This window comes from Bos grunniens, chromosome 1 (assembly GCF_055505025.1).
Source record: "Bos grunniens cultivar Pamir isolate PY7600 chromosome 1, Bosgru_T2T1.0, whole genome shotgun sequence".
Classification (NCBI taxonomy): Eukaryota; Metazoa; Chordata; class Mammalia; order Artiodactyla; family Bovidae; genus Bos; species Bos grunniens.
This window is the reverse complement of record NC_141165.1, coordinates 16730340-16748088: the sequence shown is the minus strand read 5'-3', so window position 1 is coordinate 16748088 and position 17749 is coordinate 16730340. Positions and strand designations below refer to the sequence as shown.

The window sequence follows — 17749 nt, the reverse complement described above, 5'->3', positions numbered from 1 at the left end:
CTCATCCTTGAAGGAAAGCACGTTATCATTCACCACTAAGTATGATATTGGCTGTGGCACGAATTTTTTACCTTTTTAAAATCAAATTTCCTTCTACTGCTAGATTTCTGGGGGTTTTTATCATAAGAGGATGCTGTATTTTGTCAATGATTTTCTGTACCTATTGAAATGTTCACATAGCTTTATTTTTAATATGTCAGTATGGTGAATTGCCTTGGTTAATATTCAAATGTGGAAACAACCTAGCATTCTGGAGATGAGCCCTTTTTAAATGTGGTTGAATTCAATTTGCTGAAATTTTGTTTAGCATTTTTACACACATATTCATGACAAATATTTACCTTTGTTTCTCTTATAATATCTTTGCCTTGTTTTAGTGTCAGGGTAATGGTGATCTCAAAAAATAATTTGGGAAGTATTCTTTCCTCTTCAAATTTCTGGAAGCATTTGCTTAGAATTTTCATTATTTCTTCCTCAAGTATTTGGTGGAATAAAGAGTTAATCCATTTTCATTGCAGGGTATCTTTCTATATTGAATTCAAATAGGGATAGGACTCTTCAGTTTATTTCTTCTTGAATGAGTTTTGGCATTTTGTTTCTTTCAAATTGTTTCTCTTTTTATTGAAGTTGTTTGATTTATTGACACTCCCATATCTTAATATTTGCTTATTATAATTTAAATGTATAGAATGATAATTATTAGAGAATACTGATTCAGTTCAGTTCAGTAGCTCAGTCGTGTCCAACTCTTTGCAACCCCATGAATTGCAGCACGCCAGGCCTCCCTGTCCATCACCAACTCCCGGAGTTCATTCAAACTCATGTGCATTTAGTCGGTGATGCCATCCAGGCATCTCATCCTCTGTCGTCCCCTTCTCCTCCTGACCCAACCCCTCCCAGCATCAGGGTCTTTTCCAGTGAGTCAACTCTTTGCATGAAATGGCCAAAGTATTGGAGTTTCAGCTTGAGCATCAGTCCTTCCAATGAACACCCAGGACGGACCTCCTTTAGGATGGACTGGTTGGATCTCCTTGCAGTCCAAGGGACTCTCAAAAGTCTTCTCCAACACCACAGTTCAAAAGCATCAATTCTTCGGCACTCAGTCTTCTTCACAGTCCAACTCTCACATCCATACATGACCACTGGAAAAATTATAGCCTTGACTAGACGGATGTTTATATATATATGTATAAACATATATATATGTGTATATATATATATAAGCAATTTCTCTCATTCCTGATAATTTGTCTTTGCTCTCATTTGCTCTTCAGTCTAGTCAGCTTATCAATGTACTGATTTTATTGAACGTTCTCAAAGAAACAACATTTTGCTTCATAGATTTCCTCCATTTTATAATACATTATTTTCCACTTTTCTTTATTATTTTCTTTTTGCTTATATTGGTTTTAATGTATTCATTTTTCTGAAGTTAAGATCATTTTTTTTTAGTGATTGCTATTTGAGATCAATTTTCATTTCTAATGTAAGTTTTTAAAACTTATTTCTCCCCCTAAACATTGCTTTAGTGGCATTCCTCACATCATTAGATACTGTACTTTCATTTTTATTCAGTTCAAAATACTTTTTCATTTACCATTTGTTTTTTCCTTTGACACCATTTAGAAGTGTGTTATTTTATTATCCAAATATTTGGAGACTTCCCAGAGATCCTAGTGTTAGTGATTCTAATTTACTTCCATTGTAGTCAAAGAACATACTTTATATGACTAATATTTTTAGAAATTCATCTGAAATTTGTTTCATTCATAATATGATTTTAGTAAATATCTGTGTGTTCTTAAAGAGAATGTGTGTTGTGCTATCCTTAGATGGAATGTTCTATACTTAAATGTCAATTTGGTCAAGCTGATTAGCAGTGTCATGTAAGTATTCTTTATTCTTGCTCATTTTCTGTCTTATTCTGCCAGTTATTAACAGAGGGTTATTAAAATCTCCAACTATAAATATTGATTTGCCTATTTCTTCTGGCAGCTCTAACAATTTTTACTTCATGTATTTTGAAGTTATCTCTTGGGTAAATAAAATTTATAATAGTCATACTCAATTAGCTGACCTTTTTTACATAATGGCCTTCTTTAGCCTTGGTAATATTCTTTGCTCTGAAATATGCTTTGATATTAACATAGTTACTCCAGCTTTCTTTTGATATTTTCTTTTAATTAGACTGATATGTTTGATGATTTGATTTTTGTCTGTGTGCTATCGTTGTTTCAGATAAAAGGGTAAATTTGGTCTCTGCTACTCCATTTCAGCTATAAGCAGAAGCCCCAGTCAAATGTTATTAACCACAGTCTACTAAGGAGAAAATAGTCACTAGAAATTTTTTGACTTGCCCAAGGTCATATAGCTGATTACTATTTGCTAAGGAGAAATACAGCATGGGCAGAGAAGCAGTGCTTCACATAACCCATCTGCATTTCATCCCTAGGACAAAAGGGACAAGAAAGTATTCTATGTGAAGGAGAACTAGGAGACCTGATTAAGAAGACATGATGGATGAAACTTCCCTGTTTTGTTGACAGTCAAACCTAAGTCAAAGTCACTGAAAACTGTTAAGAATAAGAATTCCTTAGACATATAAAGGAGAGATTATGAGACCATTTACCTAATAGATTATTCAAAAAAAATCCCAGTGTCAATCTAGAGGGACACTCAGACATTTAGGATGACCTGATACACAGGAAATCAGTCCTGAATATTCATTGGAAGGACTGATGCTGAAGCTGAAACTCCAATACTTTGGCCACCTGATGTGAAGAACTGACTCATTAAAAGAGACCCTGATGCTGGGAAAGGTTGAAGGCAGGAGGAGAAGGGGACGACAGAGGATGAGATGGTTGGATGGCATCGCTGACTCGATGGACATGAGTTTGAGCAAGTTCATGAGCTGGTAATGGACAGGGAAGCCTGGCGTGCTGCAGTCCACAGGGTCCCAAAGAGTCGGACATGACTGAGCATCTGAACTAAACTGAACTGATCCGCAGGCAGGTCCCCCTGAGTCAGAGCTCAACCTGCTCAGATCTGCTACACAGTCATCTCTGTGGAACATACACATCCCTCCCCTGCCCTTCTGAACAGCATCTACATAAAAATGGTGACACCAGACTGTCCAACACCCAGTCAACAATCTAAAAGACTATTATAACCATTGCACATCCATGCTCAGTCATTCACTCATGTCCACCTCTTTGCAACCCCATGGACTATAGCCTGCCAGACTCTTCTGTCCTTGGGATTTCCCAGGCAAGAACATTTTAGTGGGTTTCCACTTCCTCCTCCAGGGGATACTGCTGACTCAGGGATCAAACCCATGTCTCCTGCATCTCCTGAATTAGCAGGTGTATCCTTTACCACTGTATCACCTTCTGTACCATAAATTGTTCGTAATAAGAAGCGAGAAAGGAAATCTCATTTGGACAACAAAACACCCATCTTGTAAGTTCAAACTGACCCAGACATCATGTGCTTCCGTGGCTTTAGACGTCAAGAATACCAGCACACAAACAGCCATCATGTAACTCCCTGGAAGTGGGAACATAGCTTAGATGCCAGATAAGATGATGGCATTTCCATCCCTGTAAACCTACGTGGTAGTGCAAAAACAATCAGTTCTATGACAAATTTAGAAAATAGCAGTTAAAACAGAAGTAAGCATTTAATTCTTTTATCTGACAGGAAACCCAAGACAGAAATAGATTAGCACAGACAAGTATAGTTGTTTGGTTTGAAGTTCCAGATTTTACTCTAAGTGGTACTCTGTAGTTTATAAATATGTTTTTAGGACACATCATTAAACTTGTTAGCCTGCCAGGTAAAAGGCATTCACTGTGTCTCCCTGTTTGTCAGGTTTAGAAGTTTCTACACAAATTTCATTTGCTTCATTTTAATTATTTGGGATATCAACTTTTCATATCTTTGATTAAAGCCAATTTTTTCTTCCCTTCTTAAGTGCATTTTTGTGCACATCTTGGAATTCACGAGCGTGTCATGGAGATCAAAATATAGCTGGGAAATGAGTAGCTAGCAGGATGAGTCACAGTCTAATGTCTGATTGCTCACATCAAAGAGATCATATGCAGAAATTCAGAAACATTTCATATTTTGCTCATGTTATGATGTCTTCAAATCTCACCTTCACACTTGCTGCAGAAATTATTACAAAGTTCTCCCAGCTACCTGGTGTATAAGACAATCATCAAAGTCACATTCTCGTCTATTTGTCATTATGCTCTGCCAGTCTGCCATAGTATTTGAAAGGCTAGGCTTAAAAAAAAAAAAAAACACTGCTTGCTAACTGGAGTCTAGCTGTGTGTATGTTTTTTCAGGCTTGATTATACCTATAGAATGACACAATATGTCTTGTCTGTACAACTTCTGATGTCTGTGAATGTCAGGCTGTATTCTTGGTTTGACTGGTAGCTATGGCAATTAAAAAAAAAATACAGTATGATGTTGAAAGGAACATTATCAATTCAGGGTTTATTTACTGACAACATTCCAGCAACATGTGATGCAGTCAAAATTGTTAAAAGACCCTTTTGTATTTCACACGGAATATAAGAATATTAGACTAATGCTGTTTCACTGACAATAAACATTGATGCTAGGCTTTATTCCAGTTCAGTTCCTTGTCCTCTGCTCTCCCTTTGTCTTCCTTTCCTCCACCTCCACCCTCTTCCTCTGAGACAGTGCAGGGGAAGGAACAGAAAAGGGAACCGGAAACAATGACTTGGAGACACTCAAGTGTCAGTTACTGTATTGTTTGGTCAAAATACAAGGCTGGGTAATCATTTAGACTTTTGCAACTCAGTATCACTAATGTGAGTTTTAGTTCCAGCAATATAGGCACTCCAAAATCTGAAAAAGATGCTCTGACATCTCAAAGCAGCCATCAGTATCACATTGAACTGATGAAAATGTTTTCATCGATTCTTGGATGGTATTTTTTCTCTCCTCAGTTTTTTACACATACTCAGCAAATTTCATAGTGCCTGGAACACAGGCCAACTTTTGTTATAAACTCTGACTCAAATGTATTTATTTGCCCATTGTCTGACTCCTTCATTAGGATTATGTCCACACAGACACACGCCAGGCCTTTTTTTCCGCATCTACTCCCTGTACCTGGAACAGAGCCTGATTCACTACAGGAGCTCAAGGACTATTTGTTGAGTGGCTACATTAAAATTGACCCAAGAGCTGCACAGCAAACTTAATGCCACAGAAGGATTTTCCCCACTTCCACAGTGTTTGGTGATCTATAGAAACAGAGTTGTCAGGGTTTACAAATGCATTGAACACTTTTGCATGCTAAGTTGCTTCAGTTGTGTCCAACTCTTTGTGACTCTATGGACTCTAGCCCACTGGGCTCCTCTGTCCATGGAATTCTCCAGGCAAGAATACTAGAGTTGCCATGTTCTTCTCCAGGGGATCTTCCCAACCCAGGGATCAAAACCACATCTTCTGCATTTTCCTACATTGGCAGGTGGGTTCTTTACCTGAGAATCCCAAACACTTTTGACATACTCATTATTCAAACAGCAAAATGTTGAATGATAAGAAAACTATCTCATAAAAACAAGAAGCTAAAGGTGATATTTACAGTATTTGTGTGTTTGTTTTGTTGGGAGAAAGAACCATTAATTTTTCTAGCAATTAATTAAAACTAAAACCATTAATTCCAGCATTTTCATTTAAGGCACTCTGACATCTCAAAGCATCCATCAAAATAATGAACTAATGACAGGATTTTCACCGGTTCCCAGCTGATGGCATCTTAGTACTTATCATTGCCCACCCAGACCCCCAGCAGCACAGAAGGGATAAAGTTGGAGGAGCTGTACTCACCAGCCTTGATGTGGACATCCTGACTTCTAATTTTCCCTGAAGGATTTTCAGCTGTGCAATAGTAAGTATTATCATGGATTAAGGTACTAAAGCTTGAAGGAGGGAAGGGGAAAATCTGGAGAGTGCCGTTGGGGTGGACGTGGCGGATTCCGGGGACATCGTAGATCTCCTCGCCCGTCGCCAGGTACCATCTGAGAGACACAGGAGGGATCCCTGCTGCGGGGCAGGGCACCAGGGTCCCCGTGGTGCTCGCAAACACTACCTCTTGCAGAGATGCATTGACAAAGTAGAGGCTGGAGTGAAGGTCCTCACTGAAAACTGCAAGGAGACAACACACGAGTGTGTCAGAAAAGTGCACCTTCTGCACTCATCTTTCAACATAGAATATCAACACATCACCATGTCAACCTAGCTCAAGAGGTTATTTGGAGAAACAGTCACAAGGCTCGACTAAAACTTAATCATTCAAAATTGCTCAACCTACCACGGACAGAGAGGCAGCAGCTTCATTTCACAATTTGTTCACAAATTAAGTTATGGATGTGCTCAGTGGTGTCCGACTCTGCAACCCCATGGACTATAGCCCACCAATTTCCTCTGGCCATGGAATTTTTCAGGCAAGAATACTGGATTGGGTTGCCATTTCAGACTCCAGGGGGTCCTCCAGACCCAGGGATCCAACCCGTGTCTCCTGCATCTCCTGCATTGGCAGGTGGGTTCTTTACCACTTTGCCACCTGGGAAGCCCAACACAAATTAAGTCAACCTGGAACTTAAACTTTGAACAGGTGACCTTTCAGCCCCGTGTCTAGAGCCCTATTGTGTCTCCATGGTACTGACCACTATCGGAATTTATTTTGGGTTTTGTATTCACTTATTGTTTGTTGACCTGTCTAGAACGTAAAGCTCATGAAACAAAGCCATAATTTGCTCACACTATTGCCTAGGGCACAGAGCAAAACAAGCCATGAGGGGTTAATAAGGAGAAGCTACGTGAGTGAATCACTAGATCCGGTTGCTAGAATCAAATTGCTCGGTTGAAAGTATACATTGAGAACTAATTTTGAATGAAATTAGTCCAAAATTTTTAAAATTAAAATTGAAGATCTGGATGTAAAGCATTTTGGAAAGGCCAGTTGGTTTTCTGAAAATCCAATCCAATCAACAATTTTTCATTGTTATTGAAAATATGTTGCAATAATAAAGAGAACTTTGATAAAAGTATCATTCAATTCCACCAGCCTATGGCAAATTCTGTTTCACTTACTCTTCTGGTCCATCCACCTACAGCCTACAGGGTTAAACTATGTCATAATATAAACACATGAAACAGGCAGTTGTTACAGACTCTGCTTCATACTCTTAACATTATTTCATACACATAATGTCATGTTTCAGACTTCACAAGTACAGATGACTCTGAACAACACTGATTTGAACTGGGTGGGTCTCTTATACACAGGCAGTTTTCAATAGGAAATACTACAGTGTTATACCATCCTTGGTCAGTTGGATCTTTGGATACAGAGGAACTGCAGACAGAGAGAGCAGACCGTAAGTTATAGGTGTATGCACATTTTATATAAGATGATTTTCTAAACTAGTTCCCTCACTCGGGCTGCTTCAGTTGTTTCTGTTTTAATTACTACAAATAAAATGTCTTCAAAGGTTTCCAGGAATTTATTGAGAGACTACATTGTACTCATTGACAACTGTGGAGTGTTCTTTCCATGAAGCAAAAAAATCCAACTTCTAGAATCCAAAAATTAAACAAAAGATGTACAAGTGCAATGAAGACCCTCTTCTCAGACATTTATGTTTCTGGGTGGCTTTCTAAAAACAAATTCATACCCTGTCACCTGTTCACAAGAGAGTAAAGGAGCCCTGCGCTACGCTTAGTCACTCAGTCATGTCCGACTCTTTGTGACCCCAGGGACTACAGCCTGCCAGGCTCCTCTGTCCATAGGGATTCTCCAGGCAAGAATATTTAAGTGGATTGCCATGCCCTTCTCCAGGGGATCTTCCCAATCCAGGGACTGAAGCTAGGTCTCCCACATTGCAGGCAGAGTCTTTAACATTTGAGCCACCAGGGAAGCCCAAGAATATTGGAGTGGGTAGTCTATCCTTTCTCCAGAGGATCTTCCTGACCCAGGAATCAAATCAGGGTCTCCTGCATTGCAGGCAGATTCTTTGCTAGCTGAGCTACCAGGGAAGCCCAAAGAAGCCATAGATACTGAGAATTAACCTCACTGGGCAGAGATGAGAATAATATTTGCTAAGTGCCCCTGCCATGCCAGGCAATATTATGAGACTGAGGTGTTATTTCATTTACTCCTGTGTACAGTAGCCCTGCCAGGTTAGACCAGGCTCTGCTCCACAGAAGATGAGGTGGAGACTCAGAGAGGTTGTCCCTGGAGCAAGGACTCAGGGTAGGAGACTGCAGAACCAGAACTCAGTCTCCATGATGAAGATTTTATTTCATTACTCAGCTGCCCTTACTGTTCAAAGGCAAATCTTGGGAAAGCTCTGTTCCTGAGATTTGCCATCCTCCACATGTGTTCCTTGGAGACCCACCTGCTTTCTCTTGGTCACTGTCACCAGCAGTAACCAGAATCTGGCCATGGTCAGTGCTGGCTATCTCTGAGCAGGCAACAGCATGAACACCATTCATCAAGAGATGGCAGAGAAAAATACACTGTGCAAAAGTGATGGATTTACCCAAAGAGAAGACAGGAAGTGGTGTTCATCAAGAAGTAACTATGTGATGGTTTTCTCTCCCAAACATACCTAAAGTCTTAACAATACTCGGTACATCAGAATATGGAAGCTATTGCTAACTAAGAAATTGGCTCAGACCAGAAGCACAGTTAATAGCTAAACATTGCAGCTTCCAACTCAAATGAAAATGCTGATAGCAGCACTGTGAGTTTGAGCTTTTTAGGAAACTGACATTACCCCAAACATATTGTTAGGAACGAGGTAACTGTCACTCTTGAGGCTAATTAATTCCACCCCAATTCTTTTCTTTCCCTACCCACATTACTCTTCTGTCAACTGAATTGTAGGTGATTCAAACCAAGTAAAATTTAGTCATATTTGAATTTACTCTTTTTTGTCATAAAAGTTGCCTTGTGAAGAATAGCAGTCTTCGAAAATGTGAATGCATGTAAGAAATATTTCTTAATTAAATGTATATTTTCTACTATAAGCCACATTCCAAGAGGCAGCTTATGAAATTATTTAAATGACTTTGAGAAAATGCAAATTAAATGTTTAATCCTCGCAGTTAAAGAGATAAGTGACCTCTGGGGGATTACTGTCACTTCTCCTTACATTTTTTAGATATTCCACTTGAGTCTTTCTATTTCACACCACTGGGTTTAATAATGTAACACAAACTTGCTTTCTAAGATACACATCGTATGGCCACAGGCAAAAGAAAACCCAAACTACATTCCAACAGCTTTTATTTCTTTCGTCCAAGGGCCCATCCATCTGCTTAAATAGTAGTACTTTATTTATGGAGTGCTGTATGCACTTTATATACAGTAACGTTTGCTCCCTCCAATAAGGGCACAGGCAATCTCAATGTGAAGTGTGTGTGTGTGTGTGTGTGGGAGGGAGAGAGTGAGAGAGCAAGAGTTCTTTGAAAATAATTGCACTTTATTAGCACTCAACAAAACACTTGGCAGAATCTTGTTGTGAGATTTAAGGTATAAAATCGTGGGGTGTAAACACTAAGGGTAGTAAAGGAAGGAGCTTTGGAGAATTGTTTTTTCATTTGCAGATTTCCCATATTTTATACTGTTATAACAGATGGTATAATCAAGACTCCAGTGACAAACACAAAGGAGAATGTTACACTTAAAAGAAAATTAAGTCAATATTGCGCTCTTTAAAATTCAAATACGGCAAAGTGAAAGAAGTAACATGGAAGAAACTTTACAGGGTGCAAAACACAACCATTCATGCGTGCAGCAGTATTTGCTGAGCACCTGCTCTTGCCAGGCCTCATGCAAGGTCACAGTTACACACATTTGCAGGAGTCATGCCACTGCTCTCCAGGAATTTCGGGGCTAGAGGGCTGCATGGTCATTAAACACGATCAGTGATAATTATTTTTCTTGTTGTTTAGATGCTAAGTCTTGTCCAACTCTTTTGTGACCCCATAGACTGTATAGCCCACCAGGTTCCTCTGTCCACAGGATTTCCCAGGCAACAATACTGGAGCAAGTTGCAATTTCCTTCTCCAGGCAATGCCATTTTGTTCTCCTTCCTGAACCTGAATCTCCTGCATTAGCAGGCAAGTTCTTTTCCACTGAACCACCAGGGATTATCAACAATGTGCTACAGACTCATAAATGATAGAGAAACTAACCCAACCTGGGAAAGAGGAAGGTAGCTTCCCAAAGGGGAAGGGCAAGACGATTCTAGGCAGAAGGCATAGACACAGCAGGACACTGAGTTATCAAAGGCAGGAGGGAAGTGAGAAGATGCCAGCTACCACTATACACCAAGGTGAAGAACAAGAAGAGACAAAACCCAGAGATGGATTCTCAGGGATAGTTAATATATAAAAAGTAAGCAATGGATATCTGACCATGGACTTGCACCAAAATACATAATGAACTCCTGCAAGTCAACAATAAAAAAATAATCTAAATAAAAAACAGGCAAAAGACTTGGATGATCACTTCACAAAGGCCAATATATAAATAGCCAATAAACACACGAAAAAATACTCAATGGCAATAGTCATCATGGAAATGTAAATTAAAAGCATAGGGCTTACCATTACACATATAACTGAATGACTGAAACGGAAAAGACAGACTATAATGAGTGTCTCAAGGGTGTGAGGCAGCACGAAACACAGACACTGCAGGTGGAAATGTAAACTGATAGAATTATGGTGGGAACTATGCATCAGTAACTGCTATAGCTAAACCTACGCACACCCCATGACGCAGCAATTCAGTTCATAGGTATTATCCAACAGAAACCCACCCATACACTCAAAAAATAAACATCACATTCATAGCAGTACTATTTGTGAGTCCCAAACTGGAAACCACTCAGATACGATCAATGATAATGTGCTCAGTCACTCAGTCATGTCTAACGCCTTGTGGCCCCAAGGACTGTAGTCCACCAGGCTTCTCTGTCCCTGGAATTTCCCAGGCAAGAATACCGGAGTGGGCTGCCACTTCTTACTCCAGGTTTCTTCTGACCCAGGGACTGAACCCACCATCTCTTGCATCTCCTGCATTGGCAGGCAGATTCTTTACCACTAGCACAATCTGGGAAACCTAATCAATAATAAAAACTGGATGAATGTATTGTTATACATTTGGACATCAAATAACTAAATAAAAATAAGAATGAACCATTACAAACAAAATGGTTGTTAATCTCAAAACCATAATGTTGAAGGAAAGCAGACACGAGAGTGCATAACTCATTATTCCATTCATATCAAGCATAAAATAGAAAAAAAATAATAATCCATGATGTTAAGGCTCAAGATAATGATAATTCATGAGGTGGGGTGGACATGGAGAATAGAAATGAGATGAGGGTCTATCCAGACTGCCGGCTCTCTTCATTTTCTCGACCTGGGTGCTGGTTACACTGATGAATTAAGCTCATGAAAATTTCATTAAGCTGTACTCTGTGAATATGCACACTTCTCTGTATGTATTCTATACTTCAAGTAAAACAATATTTTAAACAAATGGGGAAAGAAAGAACCATCATGAAGATAAAGAATAAATTATGAACTTAGTAGCCCAACTCCTAGTGAGAATGATGCCCTAGACAAAAAAGACAACATTCTGAAAAGTCAACCAGCAGTTTTCAACAGTGTCAACTGCTTCACAGAGATCAGAACATGAAAACGAAAACAGACCATTACATTAGCAAACTGGGTATATTTATTTTGAATAGAAATGCCATTTAGGACCAAAATGCTTCTATTGTTTTCACAGGAAGATGTGATTGGGTGTGCTTAGTAAAATGAACTGCTTTGATAAAGGTCTTCCAAAATGAAAAGGAAGCTACCTAAGCCTTCAGTAAATATTACATAGAAAGAATAACCCTTAGCTGATTCCTGGACTCTAGACTGTTTTCACATTAGCACAAGTGCTTTGAAATTTAGTGTCATCTTGATCAGACAACCTGAAAGCAGATAAATAGATGGTCTCATAGTGACTGGGAAAGCATTCCAAAGGTCTATGAAATAATTCCAAGTTACGTTATAAAATATGTTCATATGTTAGAGCAATTCTTCATTTAACTCTAATGTATTTCAATCATTCAATCTATTCCCCAGCAGTGAAGACACAATGTCACTGTCCTCATGAATAAGATCTGGATAAAACTTCACAGTGACATAGAACTTAAAAATATAAAATTCTGTCTCTGTCCATGAACAAACAAAACAAAACAGGAACTAGATTTACCCTCTTGTAAGTAAACATTCAGGCAATACAACACAGCAAGTTCTAAAAGAAGGAAAGAAATGAGCTATGTCCCACTAGCAGTCAGCTTAAAGCCTGGAAATGAAAGTGTTAGTCACTCAGTCATGTCTGACTCTGTGTGACCCCATGGACTGGAGCCACCAGGCTCCTCTGTCCGTGGAATTCTCCAGGCAAGTATACTGGAGTGGGTTGCCATTTCCTTCTCCAGGGTAAAGCCTGGAGAAAGTTCCCAAGTCATTCCCAAAAGAAGGAAACCTAAATAGAACTTGGTAGAATTTCTGAGTTGGGCCTGAGGAGGCCAAACACACTGGATTTGGAAAAGCAAAGAGAAGGAAGTTGCATGGAGAGGGAATTCCAGAGAACTGAAGAAAGTTCCCTTTGATGAGTCTTAGGTTTGGACTGATACTTACATGTGTGTGATTAAACTACTGATGCTGGTTAAGAAACACTAAAAAGGAGCAGGTGGAAAACCCCTGAATCTCACATGGGGAGGGGCTAGTTCATCTAATAGACAGCTTATTAAAAAGCAGAGACACCACTTTGCCAAAAGGTCAATATAGTCAAAGCTATGGTTTTTCCAGTAGTCATGTACAGATGTGAGAGTTGGACCATAAAGAAGCCTGAGCGCCAAATAATTGATGCTAGGAGATCTAACCAGTCAATCCTAAAGGAAATCAACTCTGAATATTCATTAGAAGGACTGATGCTGAAGTTGAAGCTCCAATACTTTGCCACCTGATTCAAAGAGCCAACTCATTGGAAGAGACACTGATGCTGGGAAAGATTGAAGGTAAAAGGAGAAGGGGGCAGCAGAAGGTGAGATGGTTAGATAGCATTGCTGACTCAATGGATAAGAATTTGATAAATCCAGGAGATAGTGGAGGACAGAGGAGCCTGGTGTGCTGCAGTCCATGAGGTCACAAAGAGTGGGACATTACTCAGAGACTGAACAACAGCGACATGGCTGATTCACATTATTGTATAGCAGAAACCATACAACATTGTAAAGCAATTATACTCTAATTAGAAAATGAATTTTTAAAAAGAAAGCAAAGAGAAGGAAGTTGCATGGAAAGGGAATTCCAGATATCTGAAGAAGATTCCCTTTGATGAGTCTTAGGTGTGGACTGTTATTTACATGTATGTGAGGAAACTACTGATGCTGGATAAGAAACACCAGAAAGGAGCAGGTGGAAGATCCCCAAAGCTTACATAGAAGAGGGGTTAGCTCATGTTCCAGCCAGAGAGGAGAGAACTCGTATATGGGGTATCAGAGGACTCAAAAGTATATTTCGTCACTACTAGGAGCCAAATTAATCACAAAAAAAGTTTAAAAGGGATGGATTCCAGAAGGAAGTTAAGTTGAACCCATGGAACTTAACTGCACAATGAACAAATTTCAATGCTGGTTAATGAAGAGACAAAATCCAACAGTTTTGATGTAATGTTTACAATATCTGTAACGTTTAACGTCTAATGTGTAAATGCAATGTTTACAATATCTGACATCTGATAAAAACTGGAAACAAGCAGGAGAATATGACCCATTATTCACTGGAAGCAGACACAGAGATGGCAGATGACAGTATCAGAGTGTATGGGCACTGAAATGGCTAGAATGATTGTTCCCCTAGCATCATCAAGATAATAAGGAAAGCATACTGATGAGAGAAATGGACAATATAAAAATAGTCAAAATGAAGCTTCTTGAGATGAAAAATATAATACATGAAATACGAGCAAACATAGTTAACAGCAGATTAAAGCTCGCAGAAGAAAATGTCAACAAATCAGAAGGCAAACTAATAGAAACTATGAGATGGAAAACAAAGAAAAAAACGTTTAAAACAATAAACATAAAATTAGTGAGATATGGGACAATATCCTGTAACCTAATATATGCATAATTGGAGTTCCAGAAAGAGGAAATCACCAAAAAATTTAATAATTATTATTTCAAAATTTAATAATGTCTGAACTCCAAATATCCCATAAGCTCAATGAATATCAAATAGAAGAAACACAAAGAAAATCATACCACAACACGTAAAAATTACATTGCTGAAAGCTGTTAATAAAGAGAAAAATATTAAAGGCAGGCATTTTTAAAAATACATATAACGTGGAGAAACAAAGGGAAGAATATGTCAGACTTATCAGAAACAATACAAGCCAGAGGAAATAGAGAAAAAAAGTAGTATTTAAAACGGAAAATACCTTACAATCTAAAATTCTATTCCCAATAAAAAAAATCATAAATGAAGACAAAATAATGAGTTTTCAGACATCCAAATATTAAGGGACAGCATACAGTAGGTCAGCAGTACAAGGAAAGTTAAAGGAAGTCTTTCAGACAAAAGTAAAACAATACCAAACAGACATTTTTGATTTCTCCAAAAAATGAAGACTGACAAAAATGATAAACATATGGGTAAATATTAAAAAAAAATCTTCACTTAAAAAAATGATCAAAAGACAATTGACTGTTTAAAGCAAAACTGATGATACTGTGTTTTGGGATTACAACTTATATAGAGAAATAAAATGAATGCCAGTATTGGCACAAAAGCAGAAGGGAGGAGGAAAAGGAAAATCTACTGTTTTTCATCTTCGGTTTCTTCTACTGCACATTGCTTTGTATTATTATTTGAAAATAGGCCATGTAAACCCTAAAGCAAATACTTGAAAAATAAAACAAAACTTGGATATTAAACCATTAATGTAGATAAATTGATCATCAAAATAGTTCCATTAATCCTAAAGGAAACAAGAAAAAAAAAGAATAGAGAGTAGATAAAATAAATAGGAAGTAATTATCAAGGTGGTATATTTAAATCTAACCAAATTGCTGTTCACATTAAATATAAATGGACTAAACACTCCAATTAAAAGGCAGAAATTTTCAGATTGGATGAAAAATTTAAGATTTAACTATATTTAATCCAAGAGAAACCCATTTTAAATACAAGGAAAACAAGTGGATTAAAAGTAAAAGGATAAAAAAATATACCATAATAACACCACTCAAAAGAAAGCTGAGTAACTATAGTAATATTAAAATAGATTTTAGCAAAAGAGATATTACTAGGATACCTATTTTCTAATGGTAAAGTGATCGGCTCGTCAAGAATACATTAACAATCTGAAATGTTTATGTATCTATAAAAATTTCATGGTACATAAAGCAATTCCGCTAGAATCAGGGAGAGGAATATCAAATCTAAAAGAACTGAGAACTAGGTTTCTTTCTTTTTAGTGCTGATTACCACTGGGTTGATGTATCTATGCTTTTCAGTTGAGATTTTATCTGCCTTCTTGTATATTTTGATATTAACAAGTGGTGCATAGAAAAAATCCAACCTTAGTAACACTGATGGCTTCCTAGGGTCCTGCCATGCCAGTCTCCTCAGTGTCTTGAGTCCCCAAGTTCATTTCCACCTCAGGACCAACATGGATACTGAATACCTTGCTGGAATACTTCACCATCCTTCACCCAATTCACTACCACCTGTTCTTTGACTCTCAGCTTAAACATCAGTTCATCAGGATTTACTCCTGGTCTTCTGCCTCCTATACTAGACCCCATGCCCTACCTCTCAGCTTCCTGCTTCATTTCACAGTCTCATCTTGGTGTTTGATGTATGTCCCCAACTCTATTGAAATCTATAAGACGGGCACTGCATACCAGGTATGCAGTCTTCTTCCTTAGTACTTAATGTGCTGACTAGTACATAATAGAAGCCCTCATATTTTTATTGAATAAATAAATAAGTGCTTAAAATATTATGGTTTTCATATCACATATAGCTAAACGATTCCTTTTAGAAAAAATATATTTGTTTTTTATTTCATATGCATCATCTATTATAATCTAAATTCCATTATAAAGATGCCTAGAGACAATAAGGATTAGTGACTGATAAAAAAGAATCTCTCAGATATTATAAAACGAACACATTTATGAGATGTTAGCCACTCTAAGAATGTTCTTTTTATCCAATATGTGTGCTGATTTTGCAGTAAGGAAGAAAAGAAGCTCAATTTTGCTATATGTTTTACAAATCTCTGGAGAAAAGAAATAAGAAAAAATGTTAGCATTTTACCCATAAAATGTCTATGTATTGTTTACAATATCCTTCTAGAGAATTATTTCCATGTGTGTCTAGGGAATTCATTTCAGAGATGAAGTCTCTCTGTCCCTTCAGATGGATGAAAGTCACCCTCAGTAACATTGCTGGCAGTTAAGTGCACAGTTTCAGAGAAGAATACAGACTCTATAATGAATAATATGTATGTAGTTTGCTATTCTCCAACATTTACATTTTAAGCTCAAAGCTTTCAAGAGACATGAAAGAGGTGAATAATTTGAAAGAAGCAGAATGCTTTCTTGGATTCATGATCACAAGCAGCACATGGATAAACCAAAATGATGTAAATAATTCCTTAGGATCAGGGAGCACAAAAAAATGGGAACAAAAATAGAACCAATTAACGAAGAATGAAAGTTAAGTGCAGATTCCTATAGGGAATTATAAATTAAGAAAACCATCAGAAAAAGAGAGTGGGAAATGGAACTGATATCATAATAATATTGAGAGACTTGCTTCCTGCAGATTAAAAGGCTTGGAGAGAGGGGGGAAATTACAAAAAGAGAATGTCCAAAAATATAGTCATATGAACTAGAAACAAAATAGCAAAGCAATAATAAGATCAGACTATTTATGGGAAGGAAAGATTAAAATTCACTGAAGCCTAATGAGTCACCAATGCTATGATTAAAGAACAAAATAAATTGGGTATATGGAATTAACACACACTGCTATATTTAAAATAGACAACCAACAAGGACCTGTTGTATAGCACAGGAACACTGCTCAATATTCTGTAACAACCTAAATGGGGAAAGAACTTGAAAAAGAATAGATACATGTCTATGTATAACTGAGTCACTTTGCTATACACCCAAAACTAACACACCGTTGTTAATCAGCTACACCTCAATGTAAAAGAAAAATTAAAGGAAGGTAAACTTCCAAACTCATTCTATGAGGCCACCATCACCCTAATACCAAAACCTGACAAAGATCCCACAAAAAAAGAAAACTACAGGCCAATATCACTGATGAACATAGATGCAAAAATCCTTAACAAAATTCTAGCAATCAGAATCCAACAACACATTAAAAAGATCATACACCATGACCAAGTGGGCTTTATCCCAGGGATGCAAGGATTCTTCAATATCCGCAAATCAATCAATGTAATACACCACATTAACAAATTGAAAAACAAAAACCATATGATTATCTCAATAGATGCAGAGAAAGCCTTTGACAAAATTCAACACCCATTTATGATAAAAACTCTCCAGAAAGCAGGAATAGAAGGAACATACCTCAA

The 17749-nt window shown here is 37.7% G+C and overlaps 1 protein-coding gene across 1 annotated transcript in view; it reads right to left on the bottom strand.

Annotated features, from left to right (window-relative positions):
- The window catches only part of DSCAM (DS cell adhesion molecule), an 859211-nt gene that overhangs the window by 689704 nt on the left and 151758 nt on the right, over nt 1-17749 (bottom strand). Inside the window, exon 2 of the mRNA XM_086341570.1 lies at nt 5872-6189. Coding sequence (XP_086197696.1) covers nt 5872-6189 — 318 coding nt within the window. The remainder of the gene's footprint in view (nt 1-5871; nt 6190-17749) is intronic.